This window comes from Phoenix dactylifera, chromosome 11 (genome assembly GCF_051530095.1).
Source record: "Phoenix dactylifera cultivar Ajwa chromosome 11, Ajwa_hap1_PhDact_Kaust_v1.1, whole genome shotgun sequence".
NCBI classification, from domain to species: Eukaryota; Viridiplantae; Streptophyta; class Magnoliopsida; order Arecales; family Arecaceae; genus Phoenix; species Phoenix dactylifera.
In genome coordinates, this window is record NC_143200.1 from 19,716,594 (window position 1) to 19,739,655 (window position 23,062).

General features: G+C 38.3%; 1 protein-coding gene across 4 annotated transcripts in view; it reads left to right on the forward strand.

Annotated features, from left to right (window-relative positions):
* Positions 1–2,184: 2,184 nt before the first annotated feature.
* PA200 (proteasome activating protein 200) overlaps positions 2,185–23,062 on the forward strand; it is a 29,995-nt gene continuing 9,117 nt past the window's right edge. The window contains exons 1-27 of one of the 4 annotated variants that reach the window (XM_039116886.2): positions 2,185–2,596; positions 3,088–3,190; positions 3,306–3,418; positions 5,237–5,359; positions 10,294–10,395; positions 10,487–10,652; positions 14,478–14,594; positions 14,749–14,816; positions 14,921–15,022; positions 15,117–15,333; positions 15,543–15,773; positions 15,855–15,982; positions 16,102–16,219; positions 16,344–16,559; positions 16,630–16,785; positions 16,916–16,992; positions 17,107–17,324; positions 17,841–18,057; positions 18,137–18,216; positions 18,307–18,424; positions 18,957–19,127; positions 19,690–19,858; positions 20,060–20,103; positions 20,236–20,278; positions 20,346–20,491; positions 20,727–20,821; positions 20,989–21,887. In XM_039116886.2, coding sequence (XP_038972814.2) covers positions 2,436–2,596; positions 3,088–3,190; positions 3,306–3,418; positions 5,237–5,359; positions 10,294–10,395; positions 10,487–10,652; positions 14,478–14,594; positions 14,749–14,816; positions 14,921–15,022; positions 15,117–15,333; positions 15,543–15,773; positions 15,855–15,982; positions 16,102–16,219; positions 16,344–16,559; positions 16,630–16,785; positions 16,916–16,992; positions 17,107–17,324; positions 17,841–18,057; positions 18,137–18,216; positions 18,307–18,424; positions 18,957–19,127; positions 19,690–19,858; positions 20,060–20,103; positions 20,236–20,278; positions 20,346–20,491; positions 20,727–20,821; positions 20,989–21,887 — 4,398 coding nt within the window. In that variant the 5' untranslated portion in view covers positions 2,185–2,435. The remainder of the gene's footprint in view (positions 2,597–3,087; positions 3,191–3,305; positions 3,419–5,236; positions 5,360–10,293; positions 10,396–10,486; positions 10,653–14,477; positions 14,595–14,748; positions 14,817–14,920; positions 15,023–15,116; positions 15,334–15,542; positions 15,774–15,854; positions 15,983–16,101; positions 16,220–16,343; positions 16,560–16,629; positions 16,786–16,915; positions 16,993–17,106; positions 17,325–17,840; positions 18,058–18,136; positions 18,217–18,306; positions 18,425–18,956; positions 19,128–19,689; positions 19,859–20,059; positions 20,104–20,235; positions 20,279–20,345; positions 20,492–20,726; positions 20,822–20,988; positions 21,888–23,062) is intronic. The other 3 variants (XM_039116887.2, XM_039116888.2, XM_088707121.1) reach the window with 3 other exon arrangements.

A 23,062-nucleotide genomic window follows, 5' to 3' on the forward strand; every position in this document is an offset into this window, starting at 1 on the left:
ATTCATACAGTTTTAGTACATATACATCCAAATCTATACCTCCTTGGGTAGGCATAGCGCAAAAGATTATACCGCTCTTTCATGCTTCTCAGATCTTAGGGATGAAGAATAACTGGAGAACAGTGGAAGCCATAGTTGGCATTGGCACAAACAGTGGCAGGCAAAAGAGAAAGTAACGGTCAGGAAATAAAATGTAATTTATTTAAGTGAATTCATACTGATTCCCAAACTTAGATCAAATATAAAATTAGCTAAAAATTTAAATCATGCATATTTATAAAGAAATTCCTTCTTATAAGTACAAGCAAAAGATTGTGAATTTCCGAATAAAAATGAGTGTTTTTTCGCTTTTTCTATGGATTAAGAAGAATCTTCCTATCCAAATCTTTCTCATTCTCCTTCCCCTTTTTCCGACCATGTGCCGTTTAGACCTTTAAACAACAACAAAAGATAATAGCAAATTTTCTCTTCCTTGCTACTTGTTTTCTCTGGCGATATAATATGACTTTGGAGCAAACTTTTTAAAAGAAATGCATTGGTTTTCCTGGAAACTTCTACTCGAGTGAACAATGATATAGCATAAATTCTGGATTAGTTTAAGGAGAACAAAGCTAAGAAAGCCAAGCACGCGAATCTGAATTAGACTGAGGTAAAATTGGATAATGGATGTACCAGTGCGAGGATTGTATGGTAAAACTGCAAGAAAATAATATTTAGAAAATCTAAAAAATTGCATCTCAAAATTATCGAAAACAACATTCCAAATACAAGTGCAAAGAGTCAGTCGTGAAGAATGTTGGGTTCCCCCATCCAAATGAAAAAAAAAAGTATTTCACTTGAATTGTTAGTTAAAAAGGACTCCAAAATTCGGCAGCAAGGTCTGCATGATCAACTGATGGGGAGGCACTTCACACCTTCTCTCAAGGTTGTCCAAAGTACAAGCGGAACAAAGGAGTCCGAGTTAGGAACTTGGAAGCACTGCTAATTCCAGTTAGTTAGTGAAGAAAGATCCGAGTCACCATCGAGGTGGTAGCATGATGGAAACGGAGCTTTAATTCCACAGAAGTGGCTCAGATTCGAAATGCGCAGGCGTTGATTAAATGTGGGGTTCGGATGCCCCCATCTGGTTTACCCGATGGAATCGCTATCTGGTCCGCCGATTACTTAGGTGGTGCTGGTGTGACGTACTTACACATAGAATTTTTTACGGGTCGGGAAGGGTATGAGTAAAACGGAGTCTACCCGCATCGAACATTCTCCAACGGGAAGGAGCCCCAGTGGGGGTTGCTACGTGGGTGAGGTTCTTCTCACCCCCCTTTTCTTTTTCAAAGCAAAAAAAAAAAAAATTTGGAAAGATCCGAGTCATAGCATGGAATCATATTAAAAAATAAGTTTTTTTTTTATAAATAGCCTCCTAAATATCAATTTTTGTATGAATACCCTCTCAAAATTAATATTTGTATGTGTACTCTTATTAAACATTTGTTTTGCTATTCTATCTTTTTTTTTATCGTTATTTTTGCATATGTACCAACGTCATCTAATACTGTTAAAAAATTAACGGTTTCAAATTAAAATGACTAAAATACCCTTAATTAATAGATGTGCAAAAAAAATATTTATAAAGTAAAGCGATCGCAATGGAAGACAAAAAAGTAATTTCAAAATTTTATTTTATTTTTAATTAAAATAAACATGATTTTTATAAATGGTGTTAAAAAAACCGTTATATGAGAAATATTTGTGTAAAAATAATATTTTATAAGAATACAGAAATAAATATAAATTTTAAGAGAATATTTTAAAAATGGTATTCATGCAATTTTTGGTTTTTTTTAAAAAAAACAAAAAGCAGCACCACTATCCGGTTGCGATCGCACCGACAGATGTGGACAAATCCATGGGTTCCACCCCGGCCCACCGGCCGAACCCTTTAGGCCCACGACTGACCCCAATTTGACTTGATAAAAATACCACCCACGATGTTCCCTTTTACCTACCCCCAACTCGGACGTCCACCTCGCAAACAAATCTGGATCATCCCGGATCCCAGATGATCCCATGACAATCATCTGATTCTGATTCATAAAATATCTTAAACTGATGGTCTACGATTAACCTCCTAACGCGTGTGTTTTTCCCGTACCAGCAAAAATAAATAGCAGGCGTCATCTCAGGCGAAGCAGCGGCGGTACAACTCAACAACGTGACCCGACCGCGTTCCCTAAAGCAGTCAAGCCGCCGTAAGTCCTCGCCGTAGGAGGATCGAGCGAAATATTATACCGCGCTTCTCGTCTTGGGGACGAAGAAAGCGGAGAAGGGTATATAAGCAGCACCCGAGCAGTCTCCCAGGCGCAGGAAATCAAGAAACCTCGACCGCGGAGGAGGCAAACAGCGAGAGGGAGAGGAGAGAACGAGGGAGGGGAAGGGAAGTGATGCATCTCTACAACGCATGGCTTCCGCTGCCGGTGGCGGAGGAGACGAAAAGGGAGGCGGAGTCGTTCGCCACGGTGGTGAGATCTGTGAAGGATACGTGGCGGCCGGACGATCCTGACTCTGTCTACTCTACCCTCAAGTGGATCTCCATCATCGACCTGTGAGCCGATCCTCTCTCTCTCTCCTCCTCCTCCTCATCCACTTGGTTCTTGATTTGGCCCGTTTCTTGATTGCTAGGGTTGAGATCATTAAAATGAAGTTGTTCTGCTTTCTTGGATTGTTTTAGGATCTTCTGATTGATGACTTTAGTTGATATTGAGCTCGATGCTACGTTTCTTGATCGTTGTAACTTAGATGATGGAAAACATGTTATGGCTAATGCTTTAGATTTTTTGTTTTTTGTGATTTTGGTCATGTTGGCTTCAATAGAGTCAATTTTTCAAGTACTAGATCGTTTCTTGGGTTTTTAGTTGTTCATGATTCTTGTATTGTTCTTCATGGAATGTTAGGAAGGATGCCCCGGTTATCTTGCTTGATCATTTCATGCTTCTTTTTTCTTCTGTTTATCCTCTTATATATATATATATATATATTCAAACTTTTCGTTATCATTTTCTGCTCACACCTTTTGCTTTTCCGTGTCTTTTCTAGTTTCTTAAAAGCGAAAAGTGAAGTTTTCCCGGCAGATGTAAAGGAGCTCGTGGAGTTTGGTTTGGAGGTGTTTCATGCATCACAGAACAAGCTTTATGCTCAGGTAAGCATGATGCTTATGGCATTAATATGTATGGGATTCAATTGTTATGTTCTGCTTTAGACGAAACTCTGGTCTGTGTTGTATTGTGATTCTGAATTTCATCTATGTTAATTAGGTTAGATGGGGGAATATCTTAGTCAAGCTTTTGAGGAAGCGTGGAAAGAAATTGTCAATAAGCATTCAGTGGAGACCAATCTATGACACTTTGATGCGTACACACTTTAAAAGGTGATTTTCCTTATATAACTCTCCATCCATACTGCTTCAAATCCTTAAAACAGGCACATCATAAAGACTGGACTTTTAAGAATATTTGCATTATCATATGTTGTTTAGTGCCCTCATACCTTTTAGTCCTGTTAATCACTGCCAAGTTAGTATCAGAGTCATGTGACTTTTCCCTTTTGAACTTTGAAATGTTCAAGTGGGCCCATAATAGATATTTATGAATCTTCATACACGTTCGTCTCTCTCGTTTGGCTGATGATCCTGAATATCACTTAGAATAAACCTCAATTGTATATGGTATTGGGAAGTAGGGAACTTTTAAGCAATCTGTCTTCTGGCAACAGTAGATCTGATTAGAAAAGAAGGAACGGCATGCAATCAAGAAGTGCAATGGAAGATCTTTGGACCATGATCATCAGAGAATGGAAAAGTAAAATGGCCTCAGTAAGTGCATGAGTAATCCAATAATAAAACAAGCATCGAAATTAATTAATGTATGCAATTTATTAGAAGTTCTTAAATCTTTATGGGGTCTGGTTGGCTGAGTAAATTTAATTGATCTCCAAACAATATGGTATTTGTTGGAGGGACTCTGGAAGAGATGGAAAATAATAATAGTGTTCTCTCCCTCTCTCTCTCTCTCTCTCTCTCTCTCTTTTGTGCTAGTAATAACAGTCATCTTTGATTACAAGCTGTTGACTTCTGGAAGGCATACTGCATTGAGGCTACACTGACACAGTTCGCACTCATCACATTTTAAAGGGTTCATATTGAGCTACTGTCATCCTTTGGCCAAACCTTTCTACAAATTCTGTTTGTTTTGTCAGGTTTACTGATGCATGCATGTTATTTTATAAATTGGAGTGACTAATACAGTATAGTAGTTCTTTACTATCCCAAAAAAGGGTTAGTAGGGAGAGGTTTAATAGAAACACGTCTGTCCATTAATGAAGAACCAGCGCAAAAATTCTATATTAGAAAAATAGTAAGATTTCCTAGTGTATCATGGTGTAGTATTGTCTATACTCCTTTCCATGTTGCATATTTTTCTGTGCTGATATTTGCAAATGTCAACAGATACAACATGCAATTAATAGTGCACGAAATCTTATCCAATATCAGTGTATCGATTCTCTTCATTATGGTGATCAAATTTTGAGGAAACCTTTTGATTAAGGGAACATACAAGAAATTATCATAAGAATTCTTGTACTATTTTAAGAATTTATAAATATTTTTTAATTTTATTGAATTAGATTTAGTTATGTACTTGTAACATTTGGAGGTCTTATTTAGTTAAGACCTCTCTTGGTCTAGACTCTTTACAAGTCTAACTTTAGACACGGTGGTTACTTCTTGGTTGCTTGTTTAATTTGAGCTTCCGATCCACCAACTTGGCTTCTAGATTTAAAGAGGCCTTTTTGCATCCGGAGTCATCTCGATTAGGAACTTGGCACCATTTAGAGCATTCATATCAGGTTAAGATTTTGTTAAGAATTAACTAGTCATAACTCATAACATTTCTTATATGAATGCAACCCAGATGGTCTTAATATACATTGTGACCTTATTCTTTGAACGAACTTTTTCTGTCATGGCAAAATCAAATTGCAGAGATCACGAGTCTATTTTTTTCTTAGTACTTTTCTGAAGCTTTGCCTTTCTATCATCATTTCTTTCACTCTTGACTTGTGAATTTCTTGGGTGACCTACTGTTTTAAGGATGCAACTGGTCTTTACTATGGTGAAGTTTTCTCACTAACTGAATTTTTGGTTATTTGAATCATTTTTTTAACCTAAGTGTCTGATGTTAAGCAGAAATACAGGCCCTGAGGGATGGAAATTGAGACAGCGGCATTTTATAACTATCATGTCCCTTGCTCGATCCTGCCGGAAGTTCTTTCCTGCAGGTTCTGCTTCTGAAATATGGTCAGAATTCAGGTACCTGCATTCTTTTTTTTCCATTGGTTTCAAGTTTCTTGTCATGCATGGCTTGGTGGTTGGGAAATTAATTGTCTGCCACAAACATTTAAAGTTGCAGGATGGTTTCGAAATCAAGCACACACAGATATATTACTTAATGATTTTTGTAGGATGGTTTTGAACTCATGGTAAATGTTATTATTTGGCTGGCCATTAATAGTGAGAGAGAGAACAGAATTAGTTGTTGCTTCACCTTGCTGATATGAAATCCATGTGGGTTTGTTTTAGAACCATGTTACATCTTGTTTAGTTTAGTTTTTAGCACGTGTAGACCAATCAATTTTCTTTGTTTTCAGTAATATGAAATTTGATGAAGAAACTTACTAGCATTCTTTAGATTTAGGAGATCTTAATATTGGTGGGGTTGCCATAGGTTGAGGAAAGGTAATGGTAGGATCAACTGCCACCGCAAACAAGTTGCTTTCAATATCAAACTTCTATTTTCTTTTCATATGATGTCCTGAATGACATTAAGTGGAAGGTATCTAAGCACATAATGCTGAAAAACTAATAAGCATAATAAAAGGTCATGAGAGACTAAAAAAACTCCAGAAAGAATTGAATTAGAACTTTTAGGCTGGTGAGAGGTTAACTGTAATAATGCCATAAACTAGGTTTAAATAGTCTAACCCAGAAAAGAAAAAAAAAAAGGTTGTGATTGTTGAAAACTTTTTATCTGACAACTCAAACACAAATGCTGACCAAGTACCAATAAGTTTAATCTGTATATCAGGATCATCTTAGTATATCTATATAATACACATAAGGTTTAGAGTATTCATGATTGAGGCTCTACGCTGCATAATCTTTTGAACTGGTGCTGTGTCTCATTGGTTTTATGGAATATTTGTCAAAAGTTCTGGAGAATTCTCTGGCGAAAAATTTGAATTTTTACTCGAATGTGATGGATGAATTAATATAAATAACAAAACAAGCAGGGAAATCTCATTAACTTAGCTTGCAAAAGCTAATCATCAGAATTAACCATGATCAAAGTAGACAGCAGCAAAATAGTAATTCATAAGCATCTAGCAGAAATCTGAAAACCCCTTCCAAAACGAAATAGAAAGAGGAAGAGTTGATCTAGACCTAGGGGAGAATGACCAAGGCATGCCAGACACAAGGTATCTATCTTGAGGACTCATAAATAAATTTAGTGGTGGAACAATGAATGATGATACGAAGGGTGATTAGAAAGGTGAATGAAAGGGAAAGGAAGGAGTTGAAAAGAAGTGACTAGAGCACGCACAAGCTAAGGTGCGTGCCTAGGTGGCCTAAGTAGCCATATCAATTTGTAGCATTTAGCGGCAGTGCCAATCCCGCTACAATGCAATTATAGATTGACTGTTTATTTTTTATGGCAGGTTACAAGGATGGGGTGCTTTACGAAACCATTCCCATGTTAAATAACTGTATTTGCTTGAACACCCTGGTTTGTCAATCACAACATGAAGCAAATTGCATGATTTGGTGCAATATTCAATGGACAATTAAGAAAGATGAATCTAACTCATTGCAATGTGATGTGGAATTTGAACTTGGAGACTCCTTAGAATCTTTAGAAATAAGAAAATATCAATAAAGGAGAAGAATAGGAATAGGGTCAGGAAGAGAGGAGAAATGGCGAATCTACCTCGATAAATCCAATACTTCACACTTGTTATATCTCAAAAGAACCAAATTGCTTGCAACCCTTAGGATAGCTATTTAAACAGACCGCCAACAATAGTAACCCTAGAGAATTTCTAATCCAAACTGCACTGCGATAGTAACCCTATATAATTTCTAATCCAGACTGCACTTCTAACTAAAGAACTCCTAGAATATGATTAATATTTCGAAAATCAGAACTAAATTACAGCTGAAATCTTTGGCCAGTCTGGATCCTGAACACAAGGGAACATGACCAAGCTGAAAATATCAACTTTATTATTGTAGCTTTTAAAGAGATCTTTCCAACTAGCCCAAGATCACTCAAATCAGATATATATATATATATATATATATATATATATATATATATATATAAATATATATATATATATATATATAATATTAGGTGTTCTTAAACCTAGCTGATTTTTGTAGGCTGCAGTAGGATTTGACCATTTGCTGTGGACCCTCAGATCTCTGTACATCATAATTTAACTATGTGGCTTGTGTTTCTAGGAACTCTGAGTTGCCCTAAAAAATAATATTAAATGTCATTTCCAACAACCAAAGAAGTACCTTGATAACAAGGCTGTCATGAAAATACTATCATGCCATCAGTGATTTCAGTTAGAAGCCAAATTTGATAGAATTCAATTATGGGGTCCTAATGAATGATTCTCATGTAGTAGATGATCAAGCATATGTGCTAGTGCATCAGGCAGACTTTTGCTATCGTGGCAATTCAGCGTTGGCCTAACATGAGTCCAACCCAACCTGTCAGTATGCTAGACAAGGTGGAACCAACCAGTGATTTTCGAACCAACCTAAACCGATGCTAAGTCGGAATGGTTCAGCTGGGTTGGGATGATTCAGTTATAAAACCCCTCCCCACCCCCGGTTCACTGCAATAAAACCATTGAATGACGGTTCCGCCCGTTTCGAGCCATACCGGTGGCTCACCGGTACCGTTCTGGCTTTAAAAATGGCTCGCTGCCGGAGCCAAAGAAGAAGAAAAGAAAGAGAGAGCGAGCAGGGGAGGGAGAAGGAGCGATGGCGGACGCCGGCGGAGGCCGATGCCGCGATCGCGTCCTCTGTTTTTTCGAAACAGGGGAACAGACTGCGGCTAAAAAATTTGAAAATTTTTAAATGAAGTCCGCAAACGATGCGGTCGCATCTCTTGTTTCTTTCGAAATATGGGATGCGGCCTCGGCTTCCGCCAGCGTCTGCCACCGCTCCTTCACCCTTCCTCCCCTGCTCGCTCTCTCTTTCTCTTCTTCTCCGGCTTCGGCAGATTTCCTTTTTCGGTACGGGCTCGGCACGACTCGTACCAACTCGTTCTGCCGGAGAACCGGTATGATATCCGGTACCGGTTCCTCCAACCCTGAATAAAACTCCTCTTCGCAAATAGGGGAACAGACTATGGCTAAAAAAATTGAAAATTTTTAAATGAAGTCCGCAAATGATGCGGTCGCATCTCTTGTTTCTTTCGAAATATGGGATGCGGCCTCGGCTTCCGCCAGCGTCTGCCACCGCTCCTTCTCCCTTCCTCCCCTGCTCGCTCTCAGTTTCTCTTCTTCTCCGCCTCTGGTAGGTTTTCTCTCTCGGTACGGGCTCGACATGACCCGTACCAACTTGTTCTGCTAGAGAACCGGTATGATATCCGGTACCGGTTCCTCCGACCCTAAATAAAACTTCTCTCCCCCCCGGCCCCGCCCCCCCCCCCCCCCCCCCCCCCCCCCCCGCGCCGGATTTGACTCTAATGACCTTTAGTTCGGTTTTAACCTCCCCCCCCTCTCTCTCCCACAACTCATGATTGTTCAAGGGTTTCGATTGTATCGGACTTGCTCCCTTTTGGCCATCATTATTAATCCCTCGGCCCTTCCCCTCCCTCCCTTCCTCTCCCTTTCCGTCTCTCTCTCTTTCTCTTTCTCTTTCTCCTCTGCTAGGGTTAGGGTTAGGGTTTAGAGAAGCCCTCCCCTTCCTCCCCCTCTCTCTCTCCCATGCCGCTAGGGTTAGGGTTAGGGTTTAGAGGGCTCCTCCCCCTTCCTCCCTCCCTCTCCCCCTGAATAAAACTTCTCTCCGCCTCCCCGATTCGACTCCCACGACCCTTAGTTCGGTTTTAACCTCTCCCCCTCTCTCTCCCACAGCTTATGATTGTTCAAGGGTTTCGATTGTATCGGACTTGCTCCCTCTTGGCCGTCACTATTAAGCCCTTGGCCCTTCCCCTTCCTCCCTCCCTCCCTTCCTCTCCCTTTCCGTCTCTCTCTCTTTCTCTTTCTCCCCTGCTAGGATTAGGGTTAGGCTTAGGGTTTAGAGAAGCTCCCCTTCCTCCCTCTCTCTCTCTCCCATGCTGCTAGGGTTAGGGTTAGGGTTTAGAGGGCTCCTCCCCCTTCCTCCCTCCCTCTCCCCCCTTCCTTTCCCTATTTCCGGTGCACCCTAAAATGATACGGTACGAACCTGTATCATACTGAACGGTCGCTTGCTAGTACGACCTTCAGTACTGGTTCGACAAATCTTGGAACCAACAATGGTATCGGGTCAATTTTCTTAACATAAATTCAAGTTATTTACCTAACCAGGCTAGGCCCAATTTTGGGCTGATTTCTTAGAGCTTAAAAGGAAATATCATTGAACAGACAAGGCCAGACCTATATTAATGTGATATGCAATTGAGCTATAAGCTCTTGTTTCAGCATTTAGAAGAATCACATTTAGAAGAATCATTTTGAGCAAGGATACTTTTGGTTACAAAACACAGCAGTCCCTGCAGCAGTGTTGACCTTTATTTGTTAATTCCAGCAATGATTAAATATTTCATATATATCTCTTTGATTTATACTTTGTAGTGTTAGATCAAGTGCAGTCATTTGTCATGCCATTCACATAATGTGAGGTATTGTTTCATGTTATTCAGCTGATCAGCTTGGATATTCCATTTCATCCCCCCTTTTATGTGTGATTAATCAGTCCTACAGAGGCATGTATATTATGTTGCCTTTTGATCATTAGAAGCTAGATTTATGCAAAGAAACAGCACCAAGCATCTGTATTGCCTACGCTAGCTTGCTGCTTGCTGGTCACTTCGTTCCAGTAGCTCTAGTTGGCATCATTGAATAGAAATTACAAAGTGAAATCACTTTTAAGAATTCTACTTGAAGTTGAACATTATAAAGTTGTAAATCCTTCTCCCTACTTTTCATCTTGGTTGCACTCCTCTGTTTGACTTATCAAATTTGCAGGGCTTTAATGGAAAACCCATGGCATAATTCAGCCTTTGAAGGTGCTGGATTTGTGAGACTGTTTCTTCCTGTGAACTTGGAGAACCAGAACTACTTTACAAGGTACATGAAGAAACATATAAAAAAACCTACATAATCTACTTTTCTCCCCCCTTTGCAAGTATTTGCTTAACCTTCCCCCTCATGGTTGCAGTAATTGGATTAAGCAGTGTCTTGATGTATGGGACTCGATACCAAATTGCCAATTTTGGGATATTCAATGGGCTTCTGTCATTGCACGTTGTATAAAGAGTTGCAAGTCAATTGACTGGGAAGTCTTTTTGCCAGCACTTTTTACGCGGTTTCTAAACTTGTTTGAGGTGAGGGAAGAAGTTTTCCTGATAATTGTGTGGCATACCAGCTTAAGCAGACAATAGTGGGGAAAAAAGATTATGCCTAACCAGTCATCATTTTAATATTATTTTTAGTCGGCTTACTTCTCTATGTAGTTTCTGAGACAAAAACGAAATTAAAATGAAACAGTGGCCAACGATATAATGTCATTCTGATAAGATAGCAAAAATTGCTAGCAGAAAACTGGCAGTGCATGTAGACAATTTTAATATTAGGTTTGTGGAGGGTAAAGCATGTCTTGACTGTGATGCAGGATCAGTGTTTTAGCTTACACCTAGTACTTTGCATTATAGATGCGAGTTGTAATGTTATGTGTGATTACTATATCTTGTCATTACTCTTAAGAGCTCTATTAGCTTTAGGATTTCTTCATTTAGACATCAATCTTCTAATTTAGCTATATCCTATACTCTAGCAGACTGTAATTTGAAATCCATGATTCCGCATTGACACTGTATATTTTTGAAGAAGTGAAGCCAAATAAAGCTATTGGAGGTTCTGGATTCCTTTAAGGATTATGTCTTTAATAGAAGTTTAGAAAAAAGCAAGCATGGCAACAAGTTATTGATTAAATATGAAATGAATAGTTATCTTTTGAGAAACTCAATTTTGACATCTATGTCTTCATATATTTTGTATCCATTAGGCCAAATACTAGAGATATTAATTTTGCTTTCTAGTGTTCAAGAAGAGTGGTGTTTTTTAAATTTTAAAAAAATTGTAGAGGGAAAGATCTGTACTTGTTCTTTGTTAATTTATATTTAAGCAACTGAGTGATTTCTTTGGCGTGCATCATTTGGGCACTGATACTTTAATTACCACCATGTGCTATTGTAATGGCTGTTTATGCATTAGCTTAAGATGTTCTCATGATTGAGATCAAGGATGTAACAGCTGTTCATGCTGGCTCATGCTGGCCAATATGTACCTTACCGACATAAAACCAGCACCCAACACTGCCTGGCTCTGGTTCCCACTTGGATCACTCTGCACTCTGCAGCATGTGCCATGCCAGCCACTGACTGGCACGAGTACCAGTAGCGGTTTTGAATCCTTTGATGAGATAAGCCTCCTGTTATCTATTGCTTACTAAGATTAGATGTTGGTAATCAACAAGATCAGTTCCCCAAAGATTTGACTTTTTTACCTTGCCTCGCACCTTTATCTGTTTAGGGAACTACTACATTTTTTTGTAAACTTCGTGTGTCCTTTAAAGAGTTCTCACCTTTAAAGAGGTTTAGAATGACATGGAAGAACCCTTCACTGAAAATCAAATTTCTTTTCACAAAGAAAGTCTTCATGATCACTCAAGAAAATAAAATCGTCAAAAAGGAAAGGAAGAAATATGAAATAGAAATGGGAGTTTGTATGAAGCTAACTATTGTGTAGATTGTTGTCCTTAATGAAGCTTTCATAGATGATGAGACTTTCCAAGGCCATTTTGATAACTATGACAACTTTGTGTCAATGGATAATATCCTTAGGAGTTAGGATTAAAGTGTTCAATGATCAAGTGGTGGAATGGATACTTTATAAGTAATGTTAGCCACATATTTGGAACCAGGGTATGCCGTACTGGCTCGTACCGGCCGGTACGAACCGGTCCGGGCTGGGATCGATACCGGATCAACGTGGGATCCGGTATCGAAAGTTTTTATTGAAAAACTGGCCGGTATGATTGCCATACCGGTATGGGACCGGTATGGAGCCGGTACAGATTGGTATGGAACCGGTATGTATCGGTCCGGGCTGCCACTGGTACGCCGACCGGTACTGGTATGGCGGACCTTGTTTGGAACAATCTAATGAAGATCTTATAAGGAAAAAAAAGAAAGAAGATGCATGCCCACTCTAATTTTGTTGAAAGGGGTCATGATTCATGTGGGACCTAAAAGTGAATTAGGCATTGAGACACATCCTACAGTAGGCATTCATTTTCTATTACCTTTTTACTGAAAGGTTAGAATTAGAGATGATTGAGGTCAGCATCAAGCCATATCAAGGTTGAGCAATTACGGTAATGGATTTAGGTGGGAGATGTTTACAGGTATACTTTGAGTCTTTTGTATGTTAAAAAAAATAATATATATTCAGACATAGGAATCTCTTGGTATGCAGTCATTGGGGTGTATGAAGAATTACATCAAAGAATTTTTCATTCAAAGTCAAATTTTAGATTCAAATGCAACCTAGACTTCAAGCGGCCTCAACTTGGAATTCATTAGGCTATTATTTGATATGTCTTAATGTGATTAAACTATTTGGAGGTGTTAAATGCACCATATTGGTTTTTGTGACCAACTTTACTAGGTCTGGGCAATCCTATATGGTGTCAGGATATTTTAATCTTTGTGAAACCTATCAATGGTTAGGGAAGTTAAAGACTTTTCATATCCACAAGATATCGAAACTAAGCTTCTCATTTGAGAAACCCATCAAGTGTGACTTAAGAGAGATTTGAAGGATCACTGACGTTATGCTTTTATTAAGAGATTTGATATCTTTAGTTTTCACTTTACTATTTGTTATTTTAATAATATGATGAAATTTTTTTTGCACCTGTGCCTTGTCAATCCATTTTTCCTGCATCTTTTGCAAAAGAATTTTGGCTAACTTGCCCTAGATTGTCTGAATTTGATTGGCGACTTTGTTAATTCAAGTCGTTCTGATCAGTTTTCTTGTGAAACCAGTCAGTTGACAAGTACTTTGGGCAATCTTACCTACTTAAATGGAAAATTATTCATAAGGATGTTTAACACTGTTTTTCTTTTATTTTTTCAGAAATTGGTTGTATTCTTTCAACAAATATTAAAATTTAATTTTTCATATAAGAGCTAGCACAGAAAAGCTATTCTATTATTCTGCTCCTTCTAATGTGGCATATGTCATATGCGATGCTGGTCATTTTTATGTTGTACTTTTTGTTAATCCACGGGTACTCATTTAGTTAACGGTGATGTGTGTTTGGATATATTAAATGACAAACAATGAACTTTGTTACATATAGCCACATTTCCTTCTATTATAGTCTTCTGGCTTTTGTTCCTATTGTATCATGCATCTCTTTTACAAGTTGGACCAAGAAAGTCCAAGATCTAGTGGTTAATTGGAGCCATACCTAGAAACATTTGAATAATGTAAATCTTAGTCTGGATTACATGTCATGCTTTTTCACATTCTATATTTCTTTTGTAATTTATTTAGTTGTTTTGTTATTGTGCTTTTCAGTTAATTTATTATTTTTTTGAAATGCTTCTTGGATTCTTTTATTCTAGCAATTTATATGTATTTAGTACATGGTTTGTTGTACCAGACTGCACTGCTTGAAATAGGGCAATACCCTACCATAGCAGTAGGGTACCAAGACTCAGTATACCTACCATATTGAGTGTTAGTACCTGGGTGTGTATTGTACCGATCAAAGTTCGCCGTACCGATACCAGACTCCGTACTGACACTGGCGTATGTGGTATGCCAGGCATACCGACATTGGTGTATCAGTACCAGTACCGGTACGGTATGCCCGGTACTGACCGGTACCGACTGGTATAGCATACCATGGTATCGATAGAGATGTACAGGTTGGGTACCAATATGGGTCCGGTATCTAGAATGCTTTGATCTAGTAAGATAGCCAATTGTATGAGTTAACACTAGAAAGTAAAATCGGCTTTTCATATAATTAGCTACACTTTTAAGTATTTTGCCATTTTACAGTTCATCTTCAATCGTGGTCGCATAGGCTGAAATGATTTGTCTGCTCTAATTTTATACTATTTTGGTGTGCTCAGGTTCCTGTATCAAATGGGAATGGATCATATCCTTTCCCTTTAGAGGTTCCTAGGAATACGAGGTTCTTGTTTTCCAGCAAGACAGGCATGCCTGCTAAGGCTATAGCAAAGTCAATTGTAAGACAACTTTTGTATTTTTGTTATGCCAAATTAATTTGTCCTAAGGGTTCATGAGTCCATCATAAGGAAATAGGAATATAATTGAAATTCTATTAAAATCACATAGTATGTTTTAAATTGTTAATTTATATGATACGTTGTATTATTGCAGGTTTATCTCTTGAAGCCTGGTAGTTTGGTTCAAGTGTACTTCGAGAGATTGGCAAACCTATTAGAACAGTTTGTTTCTGACCTCTTTCACATCACTTTTCACTTACTAAGGGATGCTCTTTGTGATATCACTTCCTTTCAGAATAAATGATGACAGTCTTCTGGCATTGTAGATATTACCATCCTTCTAATGGAGGTCGCTGGACCTCCTCATTGGAGCGTTTCTTGCGGCACTTGGTAATTAGCTTCCAAAAGCGCCTTCAGGATGAGCAGCTGTAAGAATTCAATTTAGATGCTGATGCAAGATAGTTATAATCCTCACTACTTCACTAGACATAACTTTGTCTGATTAAAATTACATATATGCAGTAAGACAAGTGATAGCAAGCGGGCAGATTTGTGTTTGGGAAATCTAGAAAGAGCTTCTTTCGTCAAAGTGGTACTGAAATTAATTGATCGTGGTCAGTATAGCAAAAATGAATCTCTTGCTGAAACGGTTGCTGTTGCAACTTCAATTTTGTCATATGTGGAGTCCTCTTTGGTCCTTTCATTTATTGCATCCAGATTTCAACTAGCCTTAGAGACTGTAAGTATTTCTTCTTTTATCCACTGCAACTGACAAGTTTACTGGTTTTCTAGAAGAATTTAGCATTTCTAGTTATTTATTGCTCAACCACTTAATTTATTACAACCATCTAGATTTGTCAAGACCAAAAATAAGTTGCTTGAGGGTTTTCTTCTTTATGAACTTTTTCTTTGATTCCAGCTGAGTTCTGTTTTTTGTTTCTGAACAAGATGACAGCTACTCACCAGTTGAAAACTGCTGTCACATCAGTGGCGTTTGCTGGTCGTTCACTTTTTCTCTCTTCTATTTCTGCTCCCCCTCAAACTGATGGCTGTGATACTGCTGATGCATACATGGATCTTATAGTAATCTCTTTGTCCAATGCATTGCTTGGTATGGATGCTAATGATCCGCCAAAAACCTTAGCGACCATGGAATTAATTGGTTCTGTTTTTTCCAATGTGAGTATCAGCATTCATGCTGTACGGATACCATTTTATTAGCATGGATATGTTCGATCTTACTGTTTGTTTGTATTTCAGTTAGCTATGGTGGGTGGTAGTGATGATGGGCATGCATTCCTACAAACCATCAGTTTATCAGAATGGCTAGATGAGTTCTTTTGTCGCTTATTTTCTCTACTTCAACATTTGGAGCCAAGTAATGTCTTGTGAGTAGCTGCGTTCATGGATTTGGATATGTTTACTCTTTGCTAGTGCTTCTTCAATGTTCATCTATAGATAAAATCCCTCACTGCTTAAACACATCTTTGTTTTATGGATCATACAGGACTGAGGGTATCCAGACTTCGTTAACATCAGGAACTTTTCTTGTTGAGGACAGTCCATTCTACTTTTGCATGCTGGAAATCCTGCTCGGAAAATTGTCCAAAGCTTTATTTAATCAGGTTTTTGTTTTTGTTATTGTATACGACTGTTCAAGGCTTCAAGCTGTTTAGTTTCCCTAATTTTCTTTTCCATCTTTGGATCATTTCCATGTTATAGACCCCTTTTTCTTTTTGAACTTTTCAGTCACTAAAGAAAATTTCCAAGTTTGTCAACACAAACATCCTTCCTGGAGCTACTGCAGAGGTTGGGCTTCTATGTTGTGCCTGTGTTCATTCTAATCCAGAAGAGGCAGCCATCCAGCTTATTAAACCGATTTTAATGACTATAATCTCCACGCTAAGAGGAACACCAGTTTCAGGTTTTGGTGGAGGAGCTTCTGGTGCATCATCTTCTACCAAGGTCTGTTTTATACCACATAGTTATATATGCCCCGCTTATTGCTCAATGATCTGTTGTGAACTTCATTTAGTTGCAGGCCACACTTTCACCAGCCCTGGAAACAGCACTTGAGTACCATCTAAAAGTTTTGGCAATAACCATTAGTTATGGGGGTCCTGTGTTACTTCATTACAGGGATGAACTGAAAGAAGCAATTGCGTCAGCTTTTCAGGCTCCATCATGGAAGGTTTTAGGCTAATTTTACGCTGCATCATTCTTAACTGACTACTGTACTTGGCTAATTTTTGGTTTCTTTATGTATCTTTTTTAGAGTTCTTTTGAACTTTGATAACACTGATTTAGTTTACAAATGATAGGTCAATGGAGCTGGTGATCATGTCCTTCGCTCTCTCCTTGGAAGCCTGGTCCTTTATTACCCCATTGATCAGTACAAGTATGCTGAAAATTTATTATTTTATATCATAATTCATTGCGTATTCATGCAGACTAAACAGTTTCTCCTACTAGTCATTGTTTCCACATACTGAAGATATTCCTGGTTGTGTAGGCCTTTCTCTTGTCAGCCTGTTTCTTCTGTTTTGGAAGACTGGGTTTGCTCAAAGGATTATGAGAATGAAAAAAATGAGAAGCTCAGTTCTCTCCCCAAGTGGCACATTCCAAGTCAAGACGAACTCTCTTTTGCAAATGAGCTTTTAGGTCTTCATTTTCAATCTGCTTTGGATGATCTTCTCAGACTATGTCAAACCAAAGTGCATTCTGAGGCAGGTAAATGTAACGTACATTTCTTCTTTTTAAGGTTTCTCGTCAGCAATTGTTGAATTGATGAAAGAAAACCAATTGGCATATCCTACTAAAGGGTAGATCCTGACGAACTGTTTTCTTTCAGTGCATAATGCATTAGGTGTTTCATGGATTTTTTTCCCCCTTTCAAGGAATTACATTACCTTAGAAATAAGGATTTATCCCATTAATGTATGATTTGACCTTTTGGGATTTACTGTTAATTGCCATCCAAGGCTAAGTTCATGAAAAAGAAAGCAACCACAAAATTTTCAGGAAGATTTTTGACTAAGCTTAGCTATAAACCTGTCTAATATTTTAGTGCAGTACAATATTCTGTGCTATTCACTATTGTTAAATCAGTTAGATTCCATGTGTTGGTCTACTGCTCAGGCTCTTTCCTAACATGAAAGTTGTTTAATTTCTGATACTTGATTGATCATATGGGAATTTGCTTTTCTGCAACTGTTGCTTTAATTATTGATGCAATTGTTTGCATAGGAGATGAGAAGGAACACTTGAAGGTGACGCTGTTGCGCATTTACTCTTCATTGCAAGGCGTGATGTCATGCTTGCCGGATATGCGCCCATCATACAGAAATAAAGGCACTGAAGATATGGATCACAGTAACTTTTTAATTGCAGGAGCAGTTGGCTCGTCTGTTGGTAGTTCAGAAATGAGGGAGAGAGCTGCTCAGCATATACATGTAGCTTGCAAGTAATGCTTGATATCTGATGGTATTTCTTAGTCTTGTTTCTCGTTTTTTGAAGCTCATTAGCTGCTACATGTTTGACAGATATCTACTGAAAGAAAGAGCAGATGATAGCATACTTCTCATCCTTATTATTCGTGTCATGGATGCTTTAGCAAATTTTGGTATGAACATTGCAACCAAATGAAGTACATTGTGGGGTTCTGCAAGTTGTTCATTAGAGTTTTTGACTTCACAAGGCATTGTGCTTATAGGGAGCTTGGAATACGAAGAATGGTCGAATCACATTCAGGCCTGGAAGTTGGAGTCTGCTGCTATAATTGAGCCTCCATGTAATTTCATTGTTTCTTCTCATGCCCAAGGAAAGAAAAGGTGAGGACTCCTCTTGCCAATATGTGGTATATCTAAGGTCTGCCATTCTGACCCATACTGACTCATATGGACTGTACCGGTATCGAGGTTTGATTCGGTATATGAGTTGAACCGGTTTGTACTATTTCTATATCAAAAAAACATATTCGTAGGAATATTTGGAAGAAAAAAGGATATTTAACTGCAGTAAAAGCTTTTTCTTTAGCGAAATCGGTTTCTACCGGACATTACCGATCTAAACTAAACAGAACTGCGCTGCATCGTCTAGTACTACATGAAAACCGGGTGCATACTGTACCAACCTGTACCACCTAGATTCGGATGGTACCATAATAAAAAGTGAGAAAAAAATGGTTGAGAGCTATCTTGGTATAGGGTACATACCGTACCAACCTTACTGTATCGAACTAGTAATGTACCGGTATGGTGTCTGATATCAAGATTACGGACCTCGGGTGTGTCGTTTGACTAGAGCATTAAATTATGATCATTTTTCACATTCTAAGAGGCCATTTATCCTTTGTATTTCCAGGCCCAGGTGGGCACTTATTGACAAAGCATACATGCATAATACATGGAGATCTTCGCAATCAGCATACCGTAAATTTTGTACAGATAGCAACATCTCTCCTTCAGAGCACACGATTATTCTGATGGAGGATCTTCTAGATCTCTCTTTGCACAACTATGAAACAGTTCGCTCGTAAGTTCAACAGTGGATTATATCTTTGTTATTTATAAGTCAGTCAACTTCAGTGATCTGATCTTATAGGTTTTCAGTAGCATGTTTTTTGAATTTCCAACACTTTTTTATTGATTGTAGAAAAGAAAACACAGCATGTGTGATGAAAGATCAGATCACTGTACAGCTTTATTCACTGCACAGCTTATTCACCATTATTGATTGAAAATAAAGCATTCCTTTTGATGAGCGTTATTTGATTTGTTTGGTGACTTAAGCTTTTTTTTTTTTAATGAGAATTTGATTTAATTATTGAGTGATTTTTCATGATAATAAGTGCCTTTGATTTTCTTCCTTCTGTATAATAGCTGTTTTCAGAAACAAAGAAGTGACTTTTTTTTATTTGAAGTTTTAAAGGCATAGTTTTATTGGTTTCCAGTGGCGATTCTTTTTTTTTAAAAAAAAAATTGTATCATGAGAGATTTGCTAGTGTACTTTTGTAAATTGCAATAGAGTGCCTACCCCCCTCCTCATTTCTCCTTATATGTTCAGTATATCTGATTGCATTTTTGTAAACCTTTAGCCTTGCTGGAAGGTCTCTTTCAAAGTTGCTCAAACGCTGGCCGGCATTGATTGCTAAGTGTGTTCTCACCCTAACGGGGAACTTGCGGGATCCAAAAGCACCAGAACATGCAGTACTAGGCACTTGCACCATACTTGCAATGCAAACTGTTATCCGGCATTTGACAACGGTAACCCACTAGCGTTCATATGTTTGCTTCACCCACCCTGCAACCCACCCACGCTATATATGTGTTTTTGTGTGTGTATGCCTGTGGGTAGGTTAGTGGTTTGGTGTTCAGATGTGTGACTGTGCAGTCAAATGCACGTCTATGTATTGTGCATGTACTTATTGTCTTCAGTAACAGATCTTTACTTTATGTTATAAACAGGATGCAGTTTCGTTCTCTTCGTTTATCATGGGCCTTCTGGCAAGGTAATCTTTTCTATTTATTTTGATAATTGTTCTAATTTTGCTTATTTTCTGTCCAACTGTATCATGAATTCATGATTATGCAAAATTGCGATCTGAAGTTCTGATCCAACTTTTATTGTGTTGTTTTTGAAGCTCTCATCATGAATCACTGAAAGCTCAGAAAGCTATTACTGAGGTATATAATAATAATGAATAGATGTTGATTTTATCTTTAAATATTGACTATGTTGGTGTCTCAACAGCTGTTTGTCAAATACAATATCCACTTCTCTGGAATATCAAGGAGTTTTTTCAAGACTTCAGATGGCCAGCTGGACAGGCCGGAATTTGTAGATTTGCTTTCTCAGATCAGTTCCTTGAGTTTTGACACCACTGGCTTGCACTGGCGGTATAGATTGAATCTACTTCTCATGAATTTTGCATGCAGAAGAATAAATATATCATAATCATAATTTTCAAAATAGCTTGTTAATTTGCACAATTATGTATTTCTCAAGTATCACCTGTTACTCACATGTAGTCACATTTTTTGCCTGTATTTTTCTCTAGTGATGCATACACTTGGATTTGTTTACGTCTTGAATTCTGGGAATATCGCATAATGTTTTTTAATTGTGTTTCAGGTATAATTTGATGGCTAACAGAGTACTGCTTCTATTAACTCTGGCTTCTAGAAGTGATTCACAATTGCCTTCAAAAATTCTTGGGGAAACAGCAGGTCTGTATGTCTGAAAATTGATTGATTAATAGCTGATATTATGTTTACACCTTGGTGTTTTTTTAAAAAACTAGTTCAGGCTTATTCTGCCTTGTAAACGACTTGCACCTATTTCGATACTGCATTTCTTTATCTCTGACTCTGATGGAAGGTTTGTTTCATATCAGGACATTTTTTAAGAAATTTGAAAAGTCAACTTCCTCAGTCAAGAATGCTGGCAATCTCTGCTCTGAATACCCTATTACAAGGAACACCACATAAAATATCCGGCCAGGAACAGCAACTTTGCGCTGATCATCTTAAAGAAAGTAACGCTTCATCTGTTGAAGGAGTACTTAATCAGATATTAAGGGAGGAGGGATTCTTCAGTGAGACTCTAAACAGCCTCTCCCATGTCCACGTAACTGATACTGAGAGTTCGGCTTCTAAAGGGACTCAAGGAGTGTCATCCATTCAGAGCCTGACAGATAAAGCAATCACTTTTTTCTATTTTGACTTCTCAGCATCATGGCCACGCACCCCCAGCTGGATATCTCTTGTGGGAAATGACACCTTTTACTCTAACTTCGCAAGGATTTTTAAGCGGCTCATACAAGAATGTGGGGCACCAGTTCTTAATGTGCTTCAGGATGCACTTGAAGAATTTTCTAGTGCGAAAGAGAGAGCAAAGCAATGTGTTGCTGCTGAAGTCATGGCTGGGTTACTTCATTCTGATGTTAATGGCCTGTTGGAAGCCTGGGACAATTGGATGATGCTTCAGCTTCAGAATATCATGGTAACACCATCTGTGGAGTCTATTCCAGAGTGGGCAGCATGCATTCGATATGCGGTCACGGGAAAAGGAAAATATGGCGCACGAATTCCTCTTCTGAGGCAAAGAATTTTAGACTGCTTGGCAAGACCTTTGCCCCAAACCATGACGAGCAATGTGGTGGCCAAGAGGTATTCTTTCCTTTCAGTTGCACTCATTGAAATCTCTCCACCTAGAATGCCTACTGCAGAGGTTGAATACCATGATAAGCTTCTGGAAGAGTTGCTGGATAAGATGACTCATCCATCTGCCCAAGTAAGATTTACTTTAGGAAATGTTTATTGAGTTTAAATAGTTTCTTTTGCTTGTATTCCATCTAGTCTATTTTTTTTTCTTTGAGGTTTTTAAGCATCGGCAGACATGGCACAAATTGCAGCTTGTCAAATCATGACATTGGGTATATTTGCGTTGTTGGGGTGGTTAAATGAATTTCTGTGCATCATCCTATTTTTCTCACTTGATTGCAACAAAACAGCTGCAAGGATTCAGATGAGTAATTGTCTTCAATTCCTAAATCATTCCTGAAGATGTCACCATGGCTGCATGTAAGACTGACAGCATTTGATTTGTGAGATACAGAGACTACCTGATTCCTAGGACTAGTCTCTGTTTGGTTGCTATGTAAGAGAGAGAAGAAATTTTGTAAGAGAGGATTCTTCTGGTCCAACATTTGGAGATGAAACTAACAGAGAGAAAAATAAAAAGAAAAAAGGTTAAACTTATCATTAGAAAGCCAAAAACTATTCTTCTCTTATAAATGGTGATTTTTACACAGGATAACAGAAAGCTAGTGGATCAGGATAACTTACCCTATCATAGCAACATTGTTAACAGAAGCCCTTGCCATTTTGCTACCTTAACCAAGCAAGAGAAAATTATTGATTTTCTTTTCTTTGCACCCCCACCCAATTTCTTCTGTTGATTACTTTTCCTTTTCTTCATTTTCTTGGCAATAGAACAGAGCCTTAATGTGCGAATCAACTCTAATGGTAAGATTGACTGCTTTTTCCTTTGTAGATTTTTCCTATATGGTGCGAGGTTCCTCTGTATTAGGATAAACCGATAAAGGATTTCCAAGAATTGGCTGTTGGCTCAAGGGACCTTTAATTGAAGAATCACTTTACTCACCATCTCTCTCTCCCCCTCCCCCTCCCTCCCCCCTCTCCCCCCTCTCTCTCTGCACTGTGTTGGTCAAGGTTACCTATGGTAATCTAGACGTGGGATGTACATATGATTGCTCGGAGTGTCACTCCTGGATGTGCTATGATAAAATTCCATTCTGAATGACTGATGCAGTGAAGGGACCTTGGAATATATACCATAACCCCAGTTTGTAGTTCCTCTAATGTGTCCTTATCTAGGTATCTTGCTGTTTCTAGAGTCTGGCTTAGAAACTCTTAAATAATAATTGTATATGGGATGCTCGGTAT